Below are 20,683 nucleotides of genomic sequence, written 5' to 3'. Positions count from 1 at the left end.
ATCATTATGGCTAATGAAATACCGCACCCACCCATAAAACAGTGGCTCTCATACTGGGGGTTGCTTCATTTTTACTCACACAATTCTAATGCAAATTTCAATAAACACATCATTGCAGTCTCTTTATTGGAGCAGAATACAGTAAGTTTATATGGTGTTTCAGGGTGTATCAGTTTTCACTGGATAATTAGCAGTCAATTTGATTTATGTAGCAAGTTTCCTTTGCCTTGTAAAGTGTTCCAAGCAGAAGGGTAAAACTGTTTTTGACCACTCTAACAGCTTGCTGCTGCTGTGTGAACGTTTGAATATTTCTGTGAACTTATTGAAGTTTAATAATTACGACAAAGCATTGAGAAAATTAATAGACTGAGTGTTCAACTGGAAAGTTTGTGTCAGGCTTAATTTATCGGACAAGGTAACACAAAGCACACCGATTCGTAAACTCCAATGCAGCATCTCAGTGGCTTAAAGCGTTGGCTTAGTCTTGATAATGTTATTACATTAACAATATCCAAAACATCTGATTTCATCTTCAAGTTCTTATTTCCCACTGGCTTTTAGAGTATCCATTATGATGGACCCAGCAGCAGTTACTCTCCCGATAGCTGTATAATCAGTAACATTTGACTTTCAAAATTAAGTACTTTTGCCTTGATAAGACAATTAAATGCATATGTTTTATTACGAAAAAAACAACATTTTGTTACCGCCCACATTTACATCATTTTCACTGATGTATTTTTGTATCGTACGGAGGCTTGTGTGTGTGTGTGTGTGTGTGTGTGTGTGTGTGTGTGCGCGCATGAAATTAGCAGTCCTGTGAGATGTTGCCTGAGAAGGAAAAGCTGTCATATGCACTGACACGGGTGGCACAATGAGGGAGGCTCAGGAGATGAACGGGAGAGAGGGAGGGCAGAGACAAAACATCCTAATTGAGATGGGGACACGGTGGGGCAACACCGCTGCTGATGTGTGGGTGTGCGGTTTGATAATAGGTGTGTGTCGGTGGTCTGATTACAAATATAAGGAAAGGAGATAACCACTTTATAAAAAGCAATGACTGCAATGGAACAATGGTGTACAGAAATGAAGGATGTCAGTTTGCAACAAAAGAGGCTAAGGGCTGTGTGTGTACGTATTTGCATGTGTACAAACTGTTCACAGGTTGTGTGACACATTTTCTATCACACCATGTCGTCGTCTCTCACTTCAACCTCCCATGATTAATATCAACATGACACCTGGCCACGCAAAGATTTGATACTTGCACACACACGATGTGTGTGCATGCATGGGCGTGTATGGTGTGCACTGGAGAGAGGGATTGAGGGGACTGGCAGTTGCAGAGGAGAGGATGAGAAAAAGAAAGACTTGATGCCAGGAAAACAATCCGATTGTGCCGCTTGATGAATGAGTTTCCAGCGCTTTCTCTCTCTCCTTTATCAGCTTTCCTCTCCCTCCTTATCTCTATCAATCCCCAGCGGCCATTTCTTTCCCCCTGAGCTCACTGACGCATCAATCAAAGATGATGCCCAGGAGCTGAATGCTATTCGTGTGAATGAACACGCCAATGTGCATGCACACAGTTGCATGGATGAGCTTAGCCTAGCATTGATCATTTTGAACATCTTGTGTGTAGAAAGGCGGTAATCATTTTTTTTTTTTTTCTTTTAAAGCTAACATAGCAGTGGAGTGGCCTTGAGTAGAAAACTGGAAAATTTATATTTGAATCATTGTATTTTAGTGCTACTTGTGGGCTCTCAGGGTATGGACTTGAGGAGCTAGCAGGTCAACAACACCCGGGCCGCATACACAATATGACCATCGAAGATGGAAGTACAGTGCTTGCGACTGTGTTTCGTAACCAAATTAGCTAACAGTTTGCCAGAGGCAAACAGGTTTGGTCACACTGGACCTTGTCCTGCCCTTCCACCCCTACCAATTTCAAAGCACCTTAAATAATACATGTGAAGAGGCAAATGGACACGAACACTCAGTTGCCGTTTAACTACACTCAACAATATAAAAAATTGCCAATGACAACAAAGAATAACAATAATTAAAGCTGAAAGCAGCGGTGAAAGGGCCCTCGGACTCACACCTACTTTTTCCATGGCAAATCTTTAAAAAGGTCAAACTTTGACACCACGGTTTCGATCTTTCGATAGTTCCCATGTGTCTGGAAGTCTTTCTTCCAAATCAGCCCATTTGAGGATTTCAGAATGACAAGAATCATCTTAATTTCCCAAGTATGTCAAAAACACACAAGGAATTTGTCTCCGGTAGTTGGAGCCGCTCTAGTACGATAACAGACAGTCAATTGTTTTTTTTGTTTTTTTTTTTTTAACTGTGTGTGTGTCAATTGACAGAGAATACTTAGAATACAGAGACAACGACATAAAAAACACAGTCACTGACCAATAAAAGGTTACCAGTAATGTGGTAATGCCGGTACAATTATTATTATTTATTTATTTAGACAATTGTGCAAAAAGCTAGCAATTAGAGCAGTTTGAAATGACTAATACAAACCCGATTCCAAGGAAGTTGGGACGTTGTGTTAAACATAAATAAAAACAGAATACGATGATTTCCAAATCAAATCAGCTGGCAAAAAAGACTGAGAAAGTTGAGGAATGCTCATCACCTGTTTGGAACATCCCGCAGGTGAACAGACTAATTGGGAACAGGAGGGTGCCATGATTGGGTATGAAAGGAGCTTCCCTGAATTGCTCAGTCATTCACAAGCAACGATGGGCGAAGTTCACCTCTTTGTGAACAAGCATGTGAAAAAAATAGTCGAACAGTTTAAGGACAATGTTGCTCAACGTACAATTGCAAGGAATTTAGGGATTTCATCCTCTACTGTCTATATCATCAAAAGGTTCAGAGATTCTGGAGAAATCACTGCATGTAAGCGGCAAGGCCGAAAACCAACATTGAATGTTTCTGACCTTCGATCCCGCAGGCGGCACTGCATCAAAAACAGACATCAATGTGTAAAGGATATCATCACATGGGCTTAGGAACACTTCAGAAAACCAATGTCAGTAAATACAGTTCGGCACTACATCCGTAAGTGCAACTTGAAACTCTACTATGCAAAGCAAAAGCCATTTATCAACAACACCCAGAAATGCCGCCGGCTTCTCTGGGCCTGAGCTCATCTAAGATGGACTGATGCAAGGTGGAAAAGTGTTCTGTGGTCCGACGAGTCCACATTTCAAATTGTTTTTGGAAATTGTGGACGTCGTGTCCTCCGGGCCAAAGAGGAAAAGAACCATCCGGACTGTTATGGACGCAACATTCAAAAGCCAGCATCTGTGATGGTATGGGGCTGTGTTAGTGCCAATGGCATGGGTAACTTACACATCTGTGAAGGCACCATTAATGCTGAAAGGTACATACAGGTTTTGGAGAAACATATGCTGCCATCCAAGCAACGTCTTTTTCATGAACGCCCCTGCTTATTTCAGCAAGACATTGCCAAACCACATTCTGCACGTGTTACAACAGCGTGGCTTCGTAGTAAAAGAGTGCTGGTACTAGACTGGCCTGCCTGCAGTCCAGACCTGTCTACCATTGAAAATGTGTGGCACATTATGAAGCGTAAAATACGACAACAGAGACCCCGGACTCTTGAACAGCTGAAGCTGTACATCAAGCAAGAATGGGAACAAATTCCATCTACAAAGCTTCAATAATTAGTGTCCTCAGTTCCCAAACGTTTATTTAATGTTGTTAAAAGAAAAGTAACATTGTTAAACATGACCCTGTCCCAGCTTTTTTGGAACGTGTTGCAGCCATAAAATTCTAAGTAAATTATTATTTGCTAAAAACAATAAAGTTTATCAGTTTGAACATTAAATATCTTGTCTTTGTAGTTTATTCAATTAAATATAAGTTGAACACGATTTGAAAAACATTGTATTCTGTTTTTATGATGTTTAACACAACGTCCCAACTTCATTGGATTTGGGGTTGTAGAACAATAGTCCAGTGCAATGACCATTGTGCAAAGGGTGCAGAGACTTCAAGGAATGTATGCATTTTAAAGTGACAGGTGGTGCGATAATCTGGGACAATGTCGATTGTGGAAATGTTGCAGATGCTACTCAGGCACATGAGTGGCCAGTATTGGTCCACAACAGATATGCAAATAGTGCAGCATGGCGAGACTACTACAGTGAGTGCACGAGTAATGTAAAATTGGCCAGACAGAGATGTGACAACAAATTTGAGACATATTGGCAGCATGTTGCAATGGGTTTGTAAATTAACCGTTTAAGAGGTTAATAGGAAGAGGGAAGAAGCTGTTAGAATGTCTGCTTGTTTTAGTTTGCATTGTATGGTAGCACCTAACTTAGGGAAGGAGCTGAAAGAGGTGGTGACCAGGATGTGGAGGGTCCAAGAGGATTTTGCATTCTCTGGTCTTAGTTCTGGCAGTGTGCAAGTCCTCAAGCATGGGTAGAGGGGTACCGACAATCTTCTAAGCAGTTTTGATTGTCCGTTGCAGTCAGAGTTTGTCCTTTTTTTGTAGCAGCATCAAACCAGACTGTGATGGAAGAACACAGGATTGATTCGATGACTGCTGTGTAGAACTGCCTCAACAGCTCTCATGACAAGCCGTGCTTCCTCAGAAGCCGCAGGAAGTACATCCTCGGTTGGGCCTATTTGAGGATGGAGTTGATGTTGGTCTCCCACTTCAGGTCCTGAGAGACTGTAATTCCAAGGAACTTGAAGGTCTCGACGGTTGCCACAGGGCAGTTGGACAGCGTGAGGGGCAGCTGTGGCAAAGGATGCCTCCTGAGGTCTACGATCATCTCTACAGTCTTGAGCGTGTTCAACTGCAGGTGGTGTCGGCCGCACCACCACTCCAGCCACTCCCTGTCGATATGCAGACACGTCACAGTCTTTGACCCAGACCCGATGACTGTAGTGTCATCTGCAAACTTCAGGAGTTTGACAGCCAAGTGCATTGAGGTGCAGTCATAGGGCAGACATGATTTAAATTTTATCAACACTACATTTTATATTTTATACCTTTAAAATTATATATGAATAGCATTAATCACTGATAAATTATGTATATGTTAAACAAAGCCTAGACCTCCACTAAGGTTGAACTGTTCACAAAAGCAAAACAAAAAAACATCTGTGTGCATGACCAGAAGCTTACACTCTGACAAAAAGGCAATCGATGGCGAAATAGGATACATTATGCAGCTTTCATACAAATGTAAACATCGGCCCCGCGAACAAGAAGTTCGCTCCTAAATCTCATCATTAAAACACAGGCAACACAAATTTTGATTGCGGATACTGCTGGCACACAGGAGTCAACCCAGTTCTGCGTGGACCATTTTGTTTCCATCTTTAGCATAAGCGGACATGTGACACTGATGTTAGAAACAATAGATGTTGTTTACATATTACAACTCACAGATGGAATGGCGGTGTGTCATTAATAATTAATTCAATCACTTGCTAAAATTAATTGCATGTCATGCCATACAGCCAGTAGAGAACCACCATCCCATCCCCCCCCCCCCCCCCCCCACACACACACACACAAACACGTGCACGCACACACACACAAAAATGAAGCCATAGTGAATCTGCGCTACAATGGAGTTCATCGTTAGCGCTCTTAGTTTTAAGTGATTTTTTTTTTTTTTTTTACAGTATACAGGCAATTTGTTTTTACAGTGTACAGCTTCAGTGTTGTACCCCTTTGCAGTGTAACTAACAGCTAGAAGAAGAAGAAATATAGTAATGCATCCATCCATTCATCCATTTTCTGAGCCGCTTCTCCTCACTAGGGTCGCGGGCGTGCTGGAGCCCATCCCAGCCATTATCGGACGGGAGGATGGGTACACCATTAACTGGTTGCCAGCCAATCGCAGGGCACATACAAACAAACAACCATTCGCACTCACATGCACACCTACGGGCAATTTAGAGTCTCAAATTCATGCATGTTTTGGGGATGTGGGAGGAAACTGGAGTGCCCGGAGAAAACCCACACAGGCGGGGCCGGGGCATTGAACCTCGGTCCTCAGAACTGTGAGGCTGACGCTCTAAACAGTCGGCCACTGTGCCTATAGTAATACAATACCATGTTTTTTCATTTAAATATTCATTGAGAGTGTTTCTGCCCTTTGTGTGTTAATGCAGAAATGTTTAAAAAGGTCTATAACTACCCTAACCTCTACTCTAATTTACCTTAGCCAGTCTATGGAATTTTGCATTGTGTGTTAGTATTCAGTTAGAGGACTATCGTTAGACAAAATTACATGGTTTGGTTGAGCATTTTTCATATATCATTTTCAATTCTGTTTTGTTTAAGTGTCAGTTTTACAGTCCGCTTCAACTACAAAGGACAAACAACTTGAAGTAAGCTCAATTTGGTTCTTATTTGGAGAAGTGTGCAAGCGAGTCTTTGCTTCCTCAAAATGATGTTAACCTATATTTAACCCTGTTAACCCTATTTCTTTACAGCAAGCGACTGAGAACAGGCGCTAAGGAATACTTTAATGTGTGTTTTAAGTTTAAGTGTGTTTTAACAGGTTTAAATATGTTTTAGGTGTGTGGGAGAATTAAAACTGTTTAAAAATGTTTATGGTCGCTCCATATCGCAGAGTTTCACCTGTTGCGGGTAGGTCTGGAACAGGTCCCCCGCAATAAACTGGGGTTCACTGTACCTCTTAATATGTATAAGGAAAAAATGTAGGCTGAAACATATTGCACTGCTTAAAGGATGAACAGCACCACCTTGCTTTAGTGAAAAAGTTCTGCATGCCAGTAAAAGTCAATATCAACTGTGCACACGCACACCGTAAAAAAAACAAAAAACAACAACACTCACTTCCTTTTCTCATTGCCTCGTACTAATCAGCTCATTTTTCTTCTACGGTGCAGTGTTTCGGTGTTTCTGTGTGCGTGTGTGTGTGTGCGTGAGGTACCGGTCTATTGAGATACTTTGCTTTTGTGCTGTTGTCATCCATCTCACAAATGCCCCCTTCTCCATCCTTCATTCTTTCTTTGAAAGAACGATGCATAATTCAGAAGGCATATGCTGCATCCTGACAGCAAATGGTAACCCAATCATCTCTCTCACACGCGTTTGTGTGTGCCTACACACTTGCCATTAAAAGCTGAGCTGTTTTAAGCATCTACACGGCAATAAGAGGGTGCAACATTCAACTCTGAAGAGGCACACTAAAGGAAGTGAAATATACGTGTGAAATATAGCAACTGACCACACATGGCTAAAAATCACTTTTGAGTGAAGTCAGTGGAAAATATTGAAAAACATGACAATTGATAGGAAATACAGCAACAGGTCCTGAGCACTACCACGAATAGCGAAAAACCGTGAGTCACTGACGCCCAACTAAATGTTTTCCAATTTCTTATATTAATAGTTTAAACTGTACATTTACGTCAAATTAAGACCTGAAAACTCTCATGTAATTTCAATTTTCTCACAATTGTAAATATTTTACAACACTACTGTACCCTTTAAAAATGGCTTACAGTTTAGAACGTAGTTCAGCATAAGTACATGCCAACAACTCAACTTCATTGCAGTACTGTAATGAGAAGTTTAAAACTAGGTTACAATCAAGATGACAATGATGATGTTGATAACGATGAATTATCAGTACGATGAAATGGTAATGAAGACTATACTACTTTCGTTCACGCCATAATGGCACAACAATGTCCTTCTTTGAGCATATTAAGGAGGTTTACCTTTTCCATAACTTTCTTCTAGCACATAGCTGTTCACTTGGAGCCTTGGAAGGAACACGGTATTCCGGCGACATTTTCAGGCATTCAAGAAGGCGCGCAAAAATATGCGGAGAGACTCTACTGTAAGAATAATTATAATACATTTTGTTTGTATTGCACTTTACATGTAGATATTGCAAAATGCTACAGAGAACCAAGTTAAAAACAGATAAAAATTGGAAGCAATTACAAAATTATGAGATTTAATGAACAAATAAAGGAGAAATTAAAACCATTTAGCTAAACGCTTTTTTTTTTAATGATTTAAAAAAAAAAAAGTTTAATGTCATGTTTAAAAGCAATTGTCTGTTGGGCCCTCAGATGGTACAGGAAGGCGTTCCACAGCCTCGGAGATGCAGCAGAGAATGACCGATCACTGGTGCGTAAGGAGGGAGACCTTGTACTCATCCTGATTGGTATCGGGAGCCATTGCAGGGATCTTTAAGTTTGGCAACCAAATCTTTGTATCAAGAAAATTGGTACTTCAACATCGTTTGTGAAACGCTTGTTTAAAGGAGAAATAATGTACATGTTTTCCCCAATAAAAAAACAATTTCCATGTGTCCAAAAAAAAAAAAAAAGTTTAGAAAAATGTAATAAAATGAAAATAATTAAAATACACAAAGGATAAAGAATTACATCACACTTAATATCCCCTTGTCACACTCTTGTTGGAATCCCTCAGTTTTAGGGTGCAGGGGGTTCTGTCAGACAAATGCAGAGTTTTGCATTCGTTACCATGATGACCGGGAGGCTAGAGCATTACAATGCAACCTGGGCCACTCAGTGTTGCCAACTTAACATGATGAGCAACAAGTCTAGCAAATTTATGTGATGTTATTGGGGATTTATGGAGACTCAGAGACTCCCTCCAGAGTAGAAGATGTTCACCCCTTAGGCGTCCAGATAGCATATAAATGGCGCTTGCGTGAAGCCACGCACTACAGTCGGACATGGTTGAGAATCCACAAGACGACATACACTTGCAAGGGATCATAGAACAGACAGTAGTATATTTGGCTTTTGTTTTTTTAAGAAGTGGAGAACTAGTATCCGTAGTGAGGGGGGCTAATCGTACTTCTTTTCCAGCCTAAATCTACACAGCATACTACCAAATGTGGTGGATTACCTGTTAGGGGAGCGCACGCACGCACGCACGCACGCAGACACGCACGTGATGTGAAGCACAGAATAGAAACTTGATCTATCCTGTCAAGGCTGTGTTGAGGGACTCCTTAAAAAGGAATTGAATGCAGAGATGTTGCCACATCAACTTTTATATGCTCCTTGCTTGTCGTTTGAAGAGATGCCAGCAGTTGCACATCGAGGCAAGAACATTGACATCGAACATAACATCGCTTTGATGCCGCTGTCAGACCCATCCAATGCAGCAAACTACTACGCTATTTAAGCACTTGTTCGAAAATTTAAAAATGATGACCCAGATATTATACACAACATAAAAATAGAAATGCATAAAACTGTCACTATTGACACTAATTTAGAGTGGAAAGTGTTATGGACTTTCTTAGTCTTGAGGGAGCATTAACAGGTGTAGTTTAAAGACAGACTATCGCTTAAAAGGGAAAGTGCATTTTTCAGTTCTGAGTTCAGTTCTGAGGTGTTTCAATCATGTTTGTGATATTAACCTCTTCTATATGTCCTCTACGTTTTTATTTTTGTATTATTAATGTCAAGAACAAACACTATTTTGGTTATTTCTAAACACTTTTACAGCATTTAAACATACCTCCCTATTCATGTAGCACTCCCATGTTAAGCATGGTAATTTGAGTTGCGTATTCAGACACATTAAGCGGCGGTGGAGCTCCATTCATTAGTCCAATCAACTTGAAGATGAGTGTTGAAAGGCAGGAAATAGAATAATGACAATATAACAAGAGTGTTTATGCAATGTTGATGTTACCACAATGGAATGCAGGCGGGGGTTCAGCTGTCCATTCGCACCAAGGAATCATTAAACATTTAGCCTAAATGAGCTGGATTACAGTTTACACACATTCATCAGCCGCACCACTGCAATGAAAGTGTCCCCTCACCCTGAGTGTGACTCTCAGCTGCTTTGAGTTATTAGCACACCAGGCTTTCAGCAAACACATAAAGTGATGTCAGCGAGTCCAGTCAGAGAAGTCCTGCTGTAAATAAGATGATCTAATCATTAACAGTGTGTGAAACGCTTCCCGGCAGGCTTGGAAGCCAAAATTCTCGATATTTGTAAAGCTAATACTGCTTTTCTTCCTTCATAGATTTGGTTTTTATCCTTTGAAAAGGTAGCCTCTGACCTTCCACTCCCTTTGGGCTCTCATAACGGTGACCCCTGCAGGCAAAGCAGCTAATGGGTGATGTGATACTGACAGAATAACACTGGAGTAAATGTGGCAGGAGGGGCGGCGAGGGACAAGATCTGACGTTACATTGACCCCGTGCCGCCACTGTTAGTCAGAACAAACTGATGCTGCAAGAACACACAAAGAAGCCTCATTCCACACTTTTCCTTTGGTGAGCCGACAAATCACTTTGGAGGGGCTCCATCAGTCAAAGTCGTAAGCTAGCGCAGTGGGCCATGTTAACTGAATTAAAATTCAGTGGCAAAACTTGAAATGAAACGCACAGGAATGAGAACAATTGTGGGAGTGGCTTTTGTTGTGAGAACAATTGTGGGAGTGGCTTTTGTTGCGATCATTTGACAAGATTTCGAGGTTGAGGCTGAAGAGGTTATAATACCTTTCAGAAGATTTTGCGGGGGAGAAAAAACATGGTGTATACAGATTTAACAGAGCACATTTACTTTATGTGACAGGCCACAGTCCTAATTATTATTCCAACATGTCAGACTGACAAGGTAAAGATGTATGGATAATGATTAGCATGCAAAGTGAGTATGGATTATGACTAGGCTGGCACACGTGACAGTTTTGTAATTAGCGCGCCTGAACTTCACGCCGATTTACTGTGCCACTATTCATGCGCCAATCAAACGCTGCTCACCGTGACGGTTTTTGACGAGCATGGGGGTGGGCAAGCCTGAGGTATCGTGGAGCTCTTCACAATCACATCTTATTCAGTTACAACAAAATTTCTCTCCATCGGGTTACCACAAGTGCTGCCTTATTGTACTGCCATTTAGAAAGAACTGATGAAACTGGTGGGGTGGCAGTGTTATTCAAGTTCACCCAAAAAATTAATGTACTGTATATGGTGTTTTCGTTATAAAAAAATAGCATCCACATCCAATTGGACTGAAACATGACTTGTGTGCCAATTATTACGTGCGCACTTCTTTCCCTTTTGTCCCAACTCTATTCAGGGGTCTGCACAGTGACTCATTTTCTTCAATCTCTCCCTGTACTCTGCATTTTCTGCTGTCTTCAGCTATCTGCAAGTCTTCCCTCATTACATCCAGAAATCTCCTCTTTGGGCTTCCTCTTTTCCCCCTACCTGGCCGCTCCATTTCCAGCATCCTTCCACTGTTCCCCCTGTGCGCATTTCTAAACGATCTCAATCTAGCCTCTATAGTGCAGTCCCTCCGATGAGCTCAGTCCACCCTTGTCATTCCCATTCTCAGCATCTTCAACTCTGTCACCATCAGCTTTGTCTCTTTCGTGCACACTACGGGTGGGCCAAAATATTAACGTTGTGATATATCAATATTGTTATCGTCCAATGTACATTATCGATATGCCAGCATCAGATACTGAATCAACATGACTGCTGTCCGACATGTGCCGCTACATAATGATGTGTGGATCTTGCTTATTCTTCTTCATATAGTGAACCATGTCATGTTTTTAATATTGGATTGACAGAAATGTCACAACATCAAGAATGGAGATGTTTCTCGTTTATAGTCAAGTAAAAAAAAAAAAAAAGTAAAAGCAATAACTAAGTAAACGAATCCTGCCAAACATGATGAACATAAGATTTTGAACGGATGATTGAACAGAAACAGGATATTTTGACTTCACTGAACCCTGGTTGATTTGGTTTGCAGGTATATACATATATATATTTGCAGGTATATACATATATATATATATATATATATATACACATACACATATATATATACACATATATATATATATATATATATATGCACACACACATACATATATATATATACACACATACATATATATATATATATATATATATATATATATATATATATATATATATATATATATATATATATACATACACATACATATATATACATAAATATACAAACACACACACATACACAATTCACTCTAAACACACCTCAGACCACAGGAACATTTTATAGAATAATCTAGATACAGTAGTCTGGGCGTTTGGTCAGGAAGCGTCAAAATCAGGACAAAAACAGCCCAATTATCCTTTATGTGTGTCCCAGGCCTTGGTCAACAATTGACAATTGCAGTCTGCTTAAACTCATATCACACAAACAATTATATGTTTCCACGTAAACATCAAATTTCAGGATGAAAAAAGTATATGAACCTTTGGATTAAATAATTGGTTAAGCCTCCTTAGGCAGCAATAACCAAAAACGTCAACCAAATAATTCCTTGTTGTAGATCAGACCTGCATATTGGTCAGCAGGAATTTCAAACCACTCTCTTTCAGTTCAGCAACATTTTTGGGACGACTTCTGTAATTCACGCTATTGAGGTCATGCCACAGTATCTTTATCAGACTGAAGTTCAGAACACTGACAGGGCCACTCCAGAAGGCGATATTTTCTTCTGTGAAGCCATTCAGTTGTTTATTTACTTGTGTTTCATCTTCCGTTAAGCTTCAAATTGGCACACAGATGGTCTTAAGGCGTATCGCAGAATTAGTTGCTAAACCTGGGAATTAATTATTCCATTGATCATAGCAATGCGTAAAGGCACTGAGGCAGCAAAGTAGTCCAAAACTATGATTCCCCTGCCACTACACGTCATTGCTGAGATGGTGTTTTGATGGGCATGTGCTGTGCTTGTTTTTCTCCACACACAGCATTGTGCGTTCCTTCTAAACCACTCAACGTTCGTTTCATCTGTCCAGTTCAGTAATTCCCAACCACACAGTAGCAACCTGTTAAACAGAATAATAGCTTTGTGCTCAACTAAAAAGGTCCAAATTTCACACCAAGTAAAATAAATTTGTGAATAAATTGAGACGAGATAATTATTATTTGAGTATGTAGTTTTTTGCTCCGTGCCTTGGCTCAATAAAGTATAGGAAACACTGATCTTTATCAGTAGCGCGATAAAACAAATCCACACACTTTTTCAAACTTCAAAGCCATAGCATGTTTTTTTTTTTTTGGGGGGGGGGGCAGCAATGTCTTCTTCAATTTAGGTTAATGCTCAACTTAAAATCGTAAATGTGTCAACAGAGATGTTAGCATGTGCCAGCGATTTCTTTAATTCTTTAGATGACACTGTAGGATTTTTCTTCTCCTCGTTGAGCATTCTGCGTTGTGTGTTTGCAATCATCTAACTGTATGTCGGACAGCCACTCCGAAGGAGAGTAAAAGCAGTGCTGAAATTTCTCCATCTACTGTATAGACAACCTGTCTTACAATGGACTGAGGAACATTAAGGTTTTGGGAAATACCTTTGTGATCCTTTAACTTTTTTTCTTAACATTTCTTTATTGTAAGTATTCTGAGAGCTCTTTTTTTGCAAAAGATGGTTCACCAGTGTCCTTGGTCAAGACACTGAACCCAGATTTGCTCCCAGTGTATGAATGTATGTGTGAATGGGTGAATGTGGGGCTTTGTAAAGCGCTTTGAGCAGCATGAGGTGTAGATAAAGCGCTATATACTGTAAGCGCAATCCATTTACCATTATATCAGGCACTGCTTAATGAAAATACAAAACGTGATTTTTATAGGGCAGCGCAGTTTTAACCCAAAATGTCCAATTTCACCACCTTGCCACTGCAGGTTGGCTCACTCCTGACTGCAATTTGTGCTTGGAGAAGTAAGTAGCTTCAAGCCTTCTTTATACTCGCGCGGGCGGCGACCACGCTGACGTCACTGTGGCTATACTGCACACAGTTTGCCTTTATACTCTAGCGTGTAAATGTACTGTAGTTCTCCTTCAAGTCAGGGGTGTCGCTAGGTTGGTATTGGCTAGGACACCTCTGCATGTTTTGGCCATTTCCTCTATTTTTACTTTACTTTCCGGAACAAGGAACAAAGCAATAACAATGGCGAACGTGGAACAGTGTCTGCTAGAACAAATGGACCTAGATGACCAGATGATACGTTTAATTATGCTTATCCATCAAGAAGGCGGCGGCGTAGATGGTATGTAGAACCAAGGGGAACGCCGAGTACGTCATCACAGCATGTGACTAAAACGGACCAATCACGAGAGATGATCTCCGCGACATTCTACGAACAGCAACAGTTCGCGTAAGTCACGTGAAGCAATGCGGGCGCTGTCGAGCGTGCGAGTTTAAAGGCTTTCCACCTTGCACTGAGACGTTTACATGATGTGTCCACTAAATACATGAAAACAAAGGTTTATGTGGTGTGAGTTCAAGCAGCCTATACAGTTTTGTGACTTGATGACGATCACATCATAATTTCACATTTATGCAGAAATAATTCATTCCAAAGAGTTCAAATACTTGTTACTACGGCTGTATTAAGGACAGTCTTGAATTACGTTTTATAGAGTAGATATCCACACATAAATGTTTATGACTTTTTGACTGATGCAAGACAGAAGTGGAAGAAATGCGCCTTTAAAAAGACAGCGAAACAACAAACAAGATTGAAAGTCTGTCTTCTTGACAGGTTGGCGATTACAAATGACGCCCATAAATATAAACAGAAGAAGATGATAAAGCAAAGGTATTTTTCAGAGGGTACAATTGACTGGAGCGTCGTGTTGTTCGTGTTAATGAGTAGTACTGGTTGTGTTCAACACACATTTATGAGGTTGGTGGACCAGAGGCTAATGACTGTGTGTGTGTGTGCATGTACGTGTACGCGCGCGTGCGTGCAAGGGTCAGAGTAGGCCTGTAATCACATCATCGCTGTCCCTCATGACTAACGCATTCATAGCAGTCCATGCACTGCGCAACGTCATGTGGCTTTAGAACATACGCATGTGTGTGCACGTGCACATGGATATGTGTATGTGCGCGCACAAACAGCCAGCCATTTTAACTCATTAGCATCCATGGCTAATACAGGGCCCATGCTGTGCTGGGGTGCGCCTTCACAATGGGTCCACTCCGGTATGATTAATGGCATGATGCCGTCGGCCACAATAACATTATAAAACAAAACAAAAAACACTAAAGAGAGAATCTGTCTGCTGTGGCAAGGTAACAAAAGACTGACAAACAAAAGAAAGCCAGGCTAATCAGAAGTACCAGGCACAGCTCATTAATCTGTGAGACCTGAAAGTGTCTGTTAGCCTAGAGACGAGACAAGTCAGATGATTGGCACATGGCGAGGATCGCTGCCTTGCCATCTTTTCATCAGCACCAAAGCAAGAGAATAAAATTAGAGTGGAGATGAAAGTGGGGAAGACGTTTTTAGAATCGGGTGAAAGCTGAGCAAGGTAAATAGGACAGTTCCTCTGCAGCAAAGGTTCTAGCAAAGCCCGTAATTGCCAAAAAGAACCGCAGCTAAGGGAAGGCAGGTGACGCCAGGATGACTTGATAGCAAAGGAACTGATCTGTGACATTGGGAGACAGAGCCTGGGAATGGAATCATTAAAACCCGTAACTCCCAAACACGATGCACATATTACGATGCAGTCAGAAAATGACACCTCTGTTCGGAGGGATTGAAAAAGCATCTTTCCCACCTCTGTAGACATTTCACCATCCATTATTCAGTTCTCACCTTGTTTCACTGGAGCTGTTTTGGCAAACTTGCAATCGTACAAGCACGCACGCACGCACGCACGCGGACGCGCACGCGCACGCACACGCACACGAGTACAATTGTTCATCCATCTTAGAATACCAAAGAGGATGCTGAACAGTACTTGTTAAATTGTCAATTTGTCTTTTTGCTAAGTATCCCCAATTATATTTAATTAATATCCCCTTGAGGAATCCTTATCAGCATCACACTAGGGCTGCAACGAATACTCAAATGTTTCCAGTACTTCGAATACAAAAAATGCTCGAGTAATTTTCTCTGCCTCGTGGATCTGTTTATTTAACTCATTCAATGCCAGACCTCCCAGTTTGATTGAGTTTGATACTGTAACAGTCATGACGTGTGTACGCCTTTAATAGGGCGGGCGGGGTATGAATAGTGTGACTTAACGTAAGGAAAAATCAGTCTGGGATAAGACGCTGTTGGCATGAGTACGACAGCAGATCGTTAATTTGTGATGTTCTTGTGGTGTCGCATGTTCAATATAGCGACTGAATGTGCATTGGCGACTCCCTTCATCCTTGACCACTTCCGGCGGCATTACACTGCTATTGCTATATACAGTAGCTGCCTGTTAATGGCAGGAAAGAGTTAATTGTCCAACTGAGACACATCTCACAGTACTGAAGAATCAACCTGAACACATTACGTCAAGTTATAGTTGCAAACACAGTAGTTGTATAGTTTTATATGACTAAAAATGTATACGAGTGGGGAAGTCTGTGAAATTTTTTTATATTTCCTTTCGAGGTGTCTTCATTTTCATTTCAGTTCAGTCTGGTCTAAGCTAATAAATGGACGCCCACAAAAGTACTGTACTACATGTGCAAGATGGCGCCGACCCGTGTGGACGCCTCGGTTATGTGCTTTCTAGTATTCTCTACGTTTTTGTGTTTTTCGTTCGTCTTTGGAGACATTACGCGACTCACTTACACAGGGGAAGACTTTGTCTATGGTTACGGTCTATGGCGCATGGAGACGTAGGCGACAGAGGGGAAATCGCGCCGGCTTCCAAGTTAGTTCGCAAGAGAGGATACAGATTGGCGTTCTACATCGCGAATCTACGCTCCCTACCCAACAAAATGGACGAGCTTTATCTTCTGACAAAGACCACGAAAGACGTTCCGCTGCCCTGTGCTTTACGGAGGCATGGCTTAGTGAACGTGTCCCCGATTATTCCGTAATGCTTCCATCTTCACCGGGCAGACCACGTTATGGAGTTATCGGGGAGTTATCGTTATGGAGTTATCGGGGGGAACAAAAGGCGTATATATATATATATATATACACACATATACATGTATATACATACATAAACATATATATATATATATATATATATATATATATATATATATATATATATATACATACATATATATACATACATATATATACATGTGTAATTTTTTAGCTACTTACAAGAAATACTAAAAATGCAACGAATGCCAAGAAGAAAAAGTTTTTTTTTTTTTTGCTGAAGTATTTTTAATTTTTTTTGCCTCACTGCGCTGCGCAATGTGAATTTAAGAATTAAAACATTTGATTAACTAAAAACAGAAAAACAACTGGTCATTCATTTTTCAGTGAAATGGCATATTTTTTTCTTGTGAATTCATAATTGGTCTTTCACCAAGCAAAAATATAATTTATCCAAATATTTTAATAATAAATAAATAAAATTTTAATACATTTACATGACAGCTTAATCCCAAAGCGCAAGCGTCAAAAAAGCGTCTCTAAAACAAAGGAAGGAAGAGTTTTGCTGCAAAGTCCCAGTGATAATCATACTGGCAGGCTGAGATATAAAAATGAAGCAAATATGAGCGAACAATGACATGTCCACTCTCACTTAAAACAGCAAGAAAGAGCCCTTCCTTGGCTTACCTTGTCCCTATCTTCCACTAGGTCTGTCAACAGGTCATCCATGTCCAGGATGCCTCCATCAGTGTACTCCAGGTGATGGGTTTTCACAGCACTCCTCCCATTCTGCATAGAGAGGCAAAAAGAAGTACTGTAACCTACAAATGTATTAACAATTTGTTTTAACCTTGCGTTTGGTCCCATTAGATTGAGAAAGAGTCCCGAAAGTTGAGGCCTCAGTGACTGTATCATGACAAGGGTGCGATTAAGCAAAATATGAACAATTGTGATGGTTGAAAAACTTAATTGACGTCTGTAGACATCACTGGCAGTCAATGCAATCAATGACCTCCCTCTCATGGAGACCGAAATAATGTTTTCGTCCGAAAGACATTTTTGAAATCTAAATTCCAAATTCCAGTCGGCGACTCACCCTTGCACACCCACCAGCTCGCTGCCAAGGAAAAACTGGGACCCCTGATGTTCCTATTGAGCAACAACATTTTGGAGGCGCCACATACCTGAAATTATTTTAACGCAGCCCTATGGGGGGCACAAGCTAGTGCAAACTGTAGGCCGGTCCCGAGCCCGGGTAAATGCAGAAGGTTGCATCAGGAAGGTCATCTGGCTTAAACCTTTGTCAGACAAATATGAGCATTCATCTAACGAATTCCTTACTGGATCAGTCGCAGCCCAAGTTAACAACCATCTGCATCGTTAACCTATAGGACGTTGTTGAAAATTCAGCAACTGTGGGTCGAAGGCAAAGGAGAGGTGGAAAGCGGGTTCTTTGGCTGAAAGCAAAGAGGAAAGCACAGAGCCTAGAATTGGGGAATTTGAATGTTGGGACTATGACAGGAAAAGCCCGGGAGTTAGTTGACATGATGATTAAGAGAAAGGTAGACAGTGTGTCCAGGGGCCTCATGTACAAAAGTTGCGTACGCACAAAAATGTGGCGTACGTTCTTTTTCACGGCGAAGGTCAAACGTATCAAGAGTGAAATGACCGTGGAAATGTGCGGTGCCTCACGTCAACTGCATGGCTGGCGTACGCACATTTCTACAGCTTTTGGTGCTTTGGCGACACTTAGAGGTGATGCTGGGAAACTGTTATCATAAATCTGCACATCAGAGACACATGAACAATTAATACTGGCAACATTTGATTTCAACGCTGTAGTTGAGGCAAGGACTCAGAATTCATTTGTTAACCAGTGTATTTAATGAACCACTGATATTTGTGAGGACACCTATTAATGGATCAAGGCGATCATTTATGCCGCCTATTGCCCTCACAACAGCAGGTGCAGCCGGTTGTTGGAGCGTAATTACGTCGGATACCCTGTGGATGCTGAAGGAGACGACAGGGACGGTGGACGAATTCCCCGAACATGTAGCGTGTCGCTGCGACTACACAAAAAAAAAAAAAAAAAAAAAAAAAAAGAGTCCTTTGAATTTCCTTAATTTGAACATGTACATCAGTTGCACATGATTAAAATATGTTGAAATGACAATTTACCTCTCTTCTCCTATAAGATATTTTCGATGCAAACGGCGCAAGTTGGCACAAAATGGCAGCAGGCGATACGAAAGACGTGTTGTGACACGATATGAATTGGGCGAACAAGCGAAACACTGGACATTGAACTATTTGCATCACGTGATTAGATACAGTCAGTGCAAATGCGCGATGTTGCGTCAGATGACGCAAAAGCTGTGTTCTCCCACGACGTCGGGGGCAAACACATCTTTCGCGTGAATATTCACCTAGTCTCTTTTCTGCTCGAGTTGAAAGGAGTGGACTCCTGCGACAAATTCGTGTAACACTGTGTTGCAAAAAATAAACGACACTGGGTATCTTCTGCAGAGCAAAAAAAAAAAAAAAAAAAAAAACAAGCTGATAGTCGCTGTCTGTGGGCACCTGGAGTATGAGGGGCTGTTAGGGACATTATTCAGGATTAGCTCACACACTTACTATTCCAATACTTGCACACACACACACACACACAAACGCTCTCACTCACATACGCACGAGTCTTGCTCTCGTTAACACTACTCAAACACTCATTAACACTACTCAAACACTCTCATACGCTCGAGTCTTGCTCTCATTAACATTACTCAAACACTCATTAACACTAATCAAACACTCATACACACAAGTCTTGCTCTCATTAACACTACTCCAACACTCTCATTAACACGAGTCAAACACTCTCATACACACGAGTCTCGCTCTCATTAACTAGTCAAACACTCTCATACGCTCGAGTCTTGCTCTCATTAACATTACTCAAACACTCATTAACACTAATCAAACACTCATACACACAAGTCTTGCTCTCATTAACACTACTCCAACACTCTCATTAACACGAGTCAAACACTCTCATACACACGAGTCTCGCTCTCATTAACTAGTCAAACACTCTCATATGCACGAGTCTTGCTCTCATTAACACTACTCAACTGCATTCACGTGAGGACGTCAATCGCATACATCACTGGCACACACATACACATACACAAACATCACATTTTGGTGGCCCCAAATAACATTTTACCTGTGGCCCCAAATATATGTGTCCCATCCACATCACCTTTGGAGGCCAAAATGACATCAAATCACACAGCATGGGGTGCACAAATATTTTGTGCTCAAGGGCTCCATAGGATTGTTTTTATCCCCCCCCCGATGGACAGATGAGATACATCATTTGTAGATGAGGTCAAATTAAATAGTGATCAAAAAAGTTTATTCTATTAAGTTGTTTAATTCTATTGTATTAATAATAATAATGCATTACACATCTATAGCACTTTTTCAAGGAGCTCAAAGCACTTTACGATTGCACACTCAATTCATTCCACAGTCGTACCCTTGTGGTGGTAATCGACTTGTGCAACCACAGCTGCCCTGGGATAGTCTGACGAAAGCATGGCTGCCACTCTGTGCCTCAGTCGGCCCCTCCGACCACAACCAAACATCCAACCACATTCATTACGTGTCTTGCCCAGGGACACGACAACATGCGCTTGGGCGGTGATGCGAACCGATGACCCTCCGGTATCAGGGCGTACACTTACACTCTGCACCATGCATCCTTCGCCACAGCTC

The 20,683-nt window shown here is 41.1% G+C and overlaps 1 protein-coding gene across 2 annotated transcripts in view; it reads right to left on the bottom strand.

Annotated features, from left to right (window-relative positions):
- The window catches only part of pard3ba (par-3 family cell polarity regulator beta a), a 188,226-nt gene that overhangs the window by 154,409 nt on the left and 13,134 nt on the right, over nucleotides 1-20,683 (bottom strand). For both annotated transcript variants that reach the window (XM_061692038.1, XM_061692046.1), the window contains exon 2: nucleotides 17,591-17,692. In XM_061692038.1, coding sequence (XP_061548022.1) covers nucleotides 17,591-17,692 — 102 coding nt within the window. The remainder of the gene's footprint in view (nucleotides 1-17,590; nucleotides 17,693-20,683) is intronic.

This window comes from Phycodurus eques, chromosome 1 (assembly GCF_024500275.1).
Source record: "Phycodurus eques isolate BA_2022a chromosome 1, UOR_Pequ_1.1, whole genome shotgun sequence".
Taxonomy (NCBI): Eukaryota; Metazoa; Chordata; class Actinopteri; order Syngnathiformes; family Syngnathidae; genus Phycodurus; species Phycodurus eques.
The sequence above is the reverse complement of the archived record's forward strand: the minus strand, read 5'-3'. Positions and strand labels throughout refer to the sequence as shown.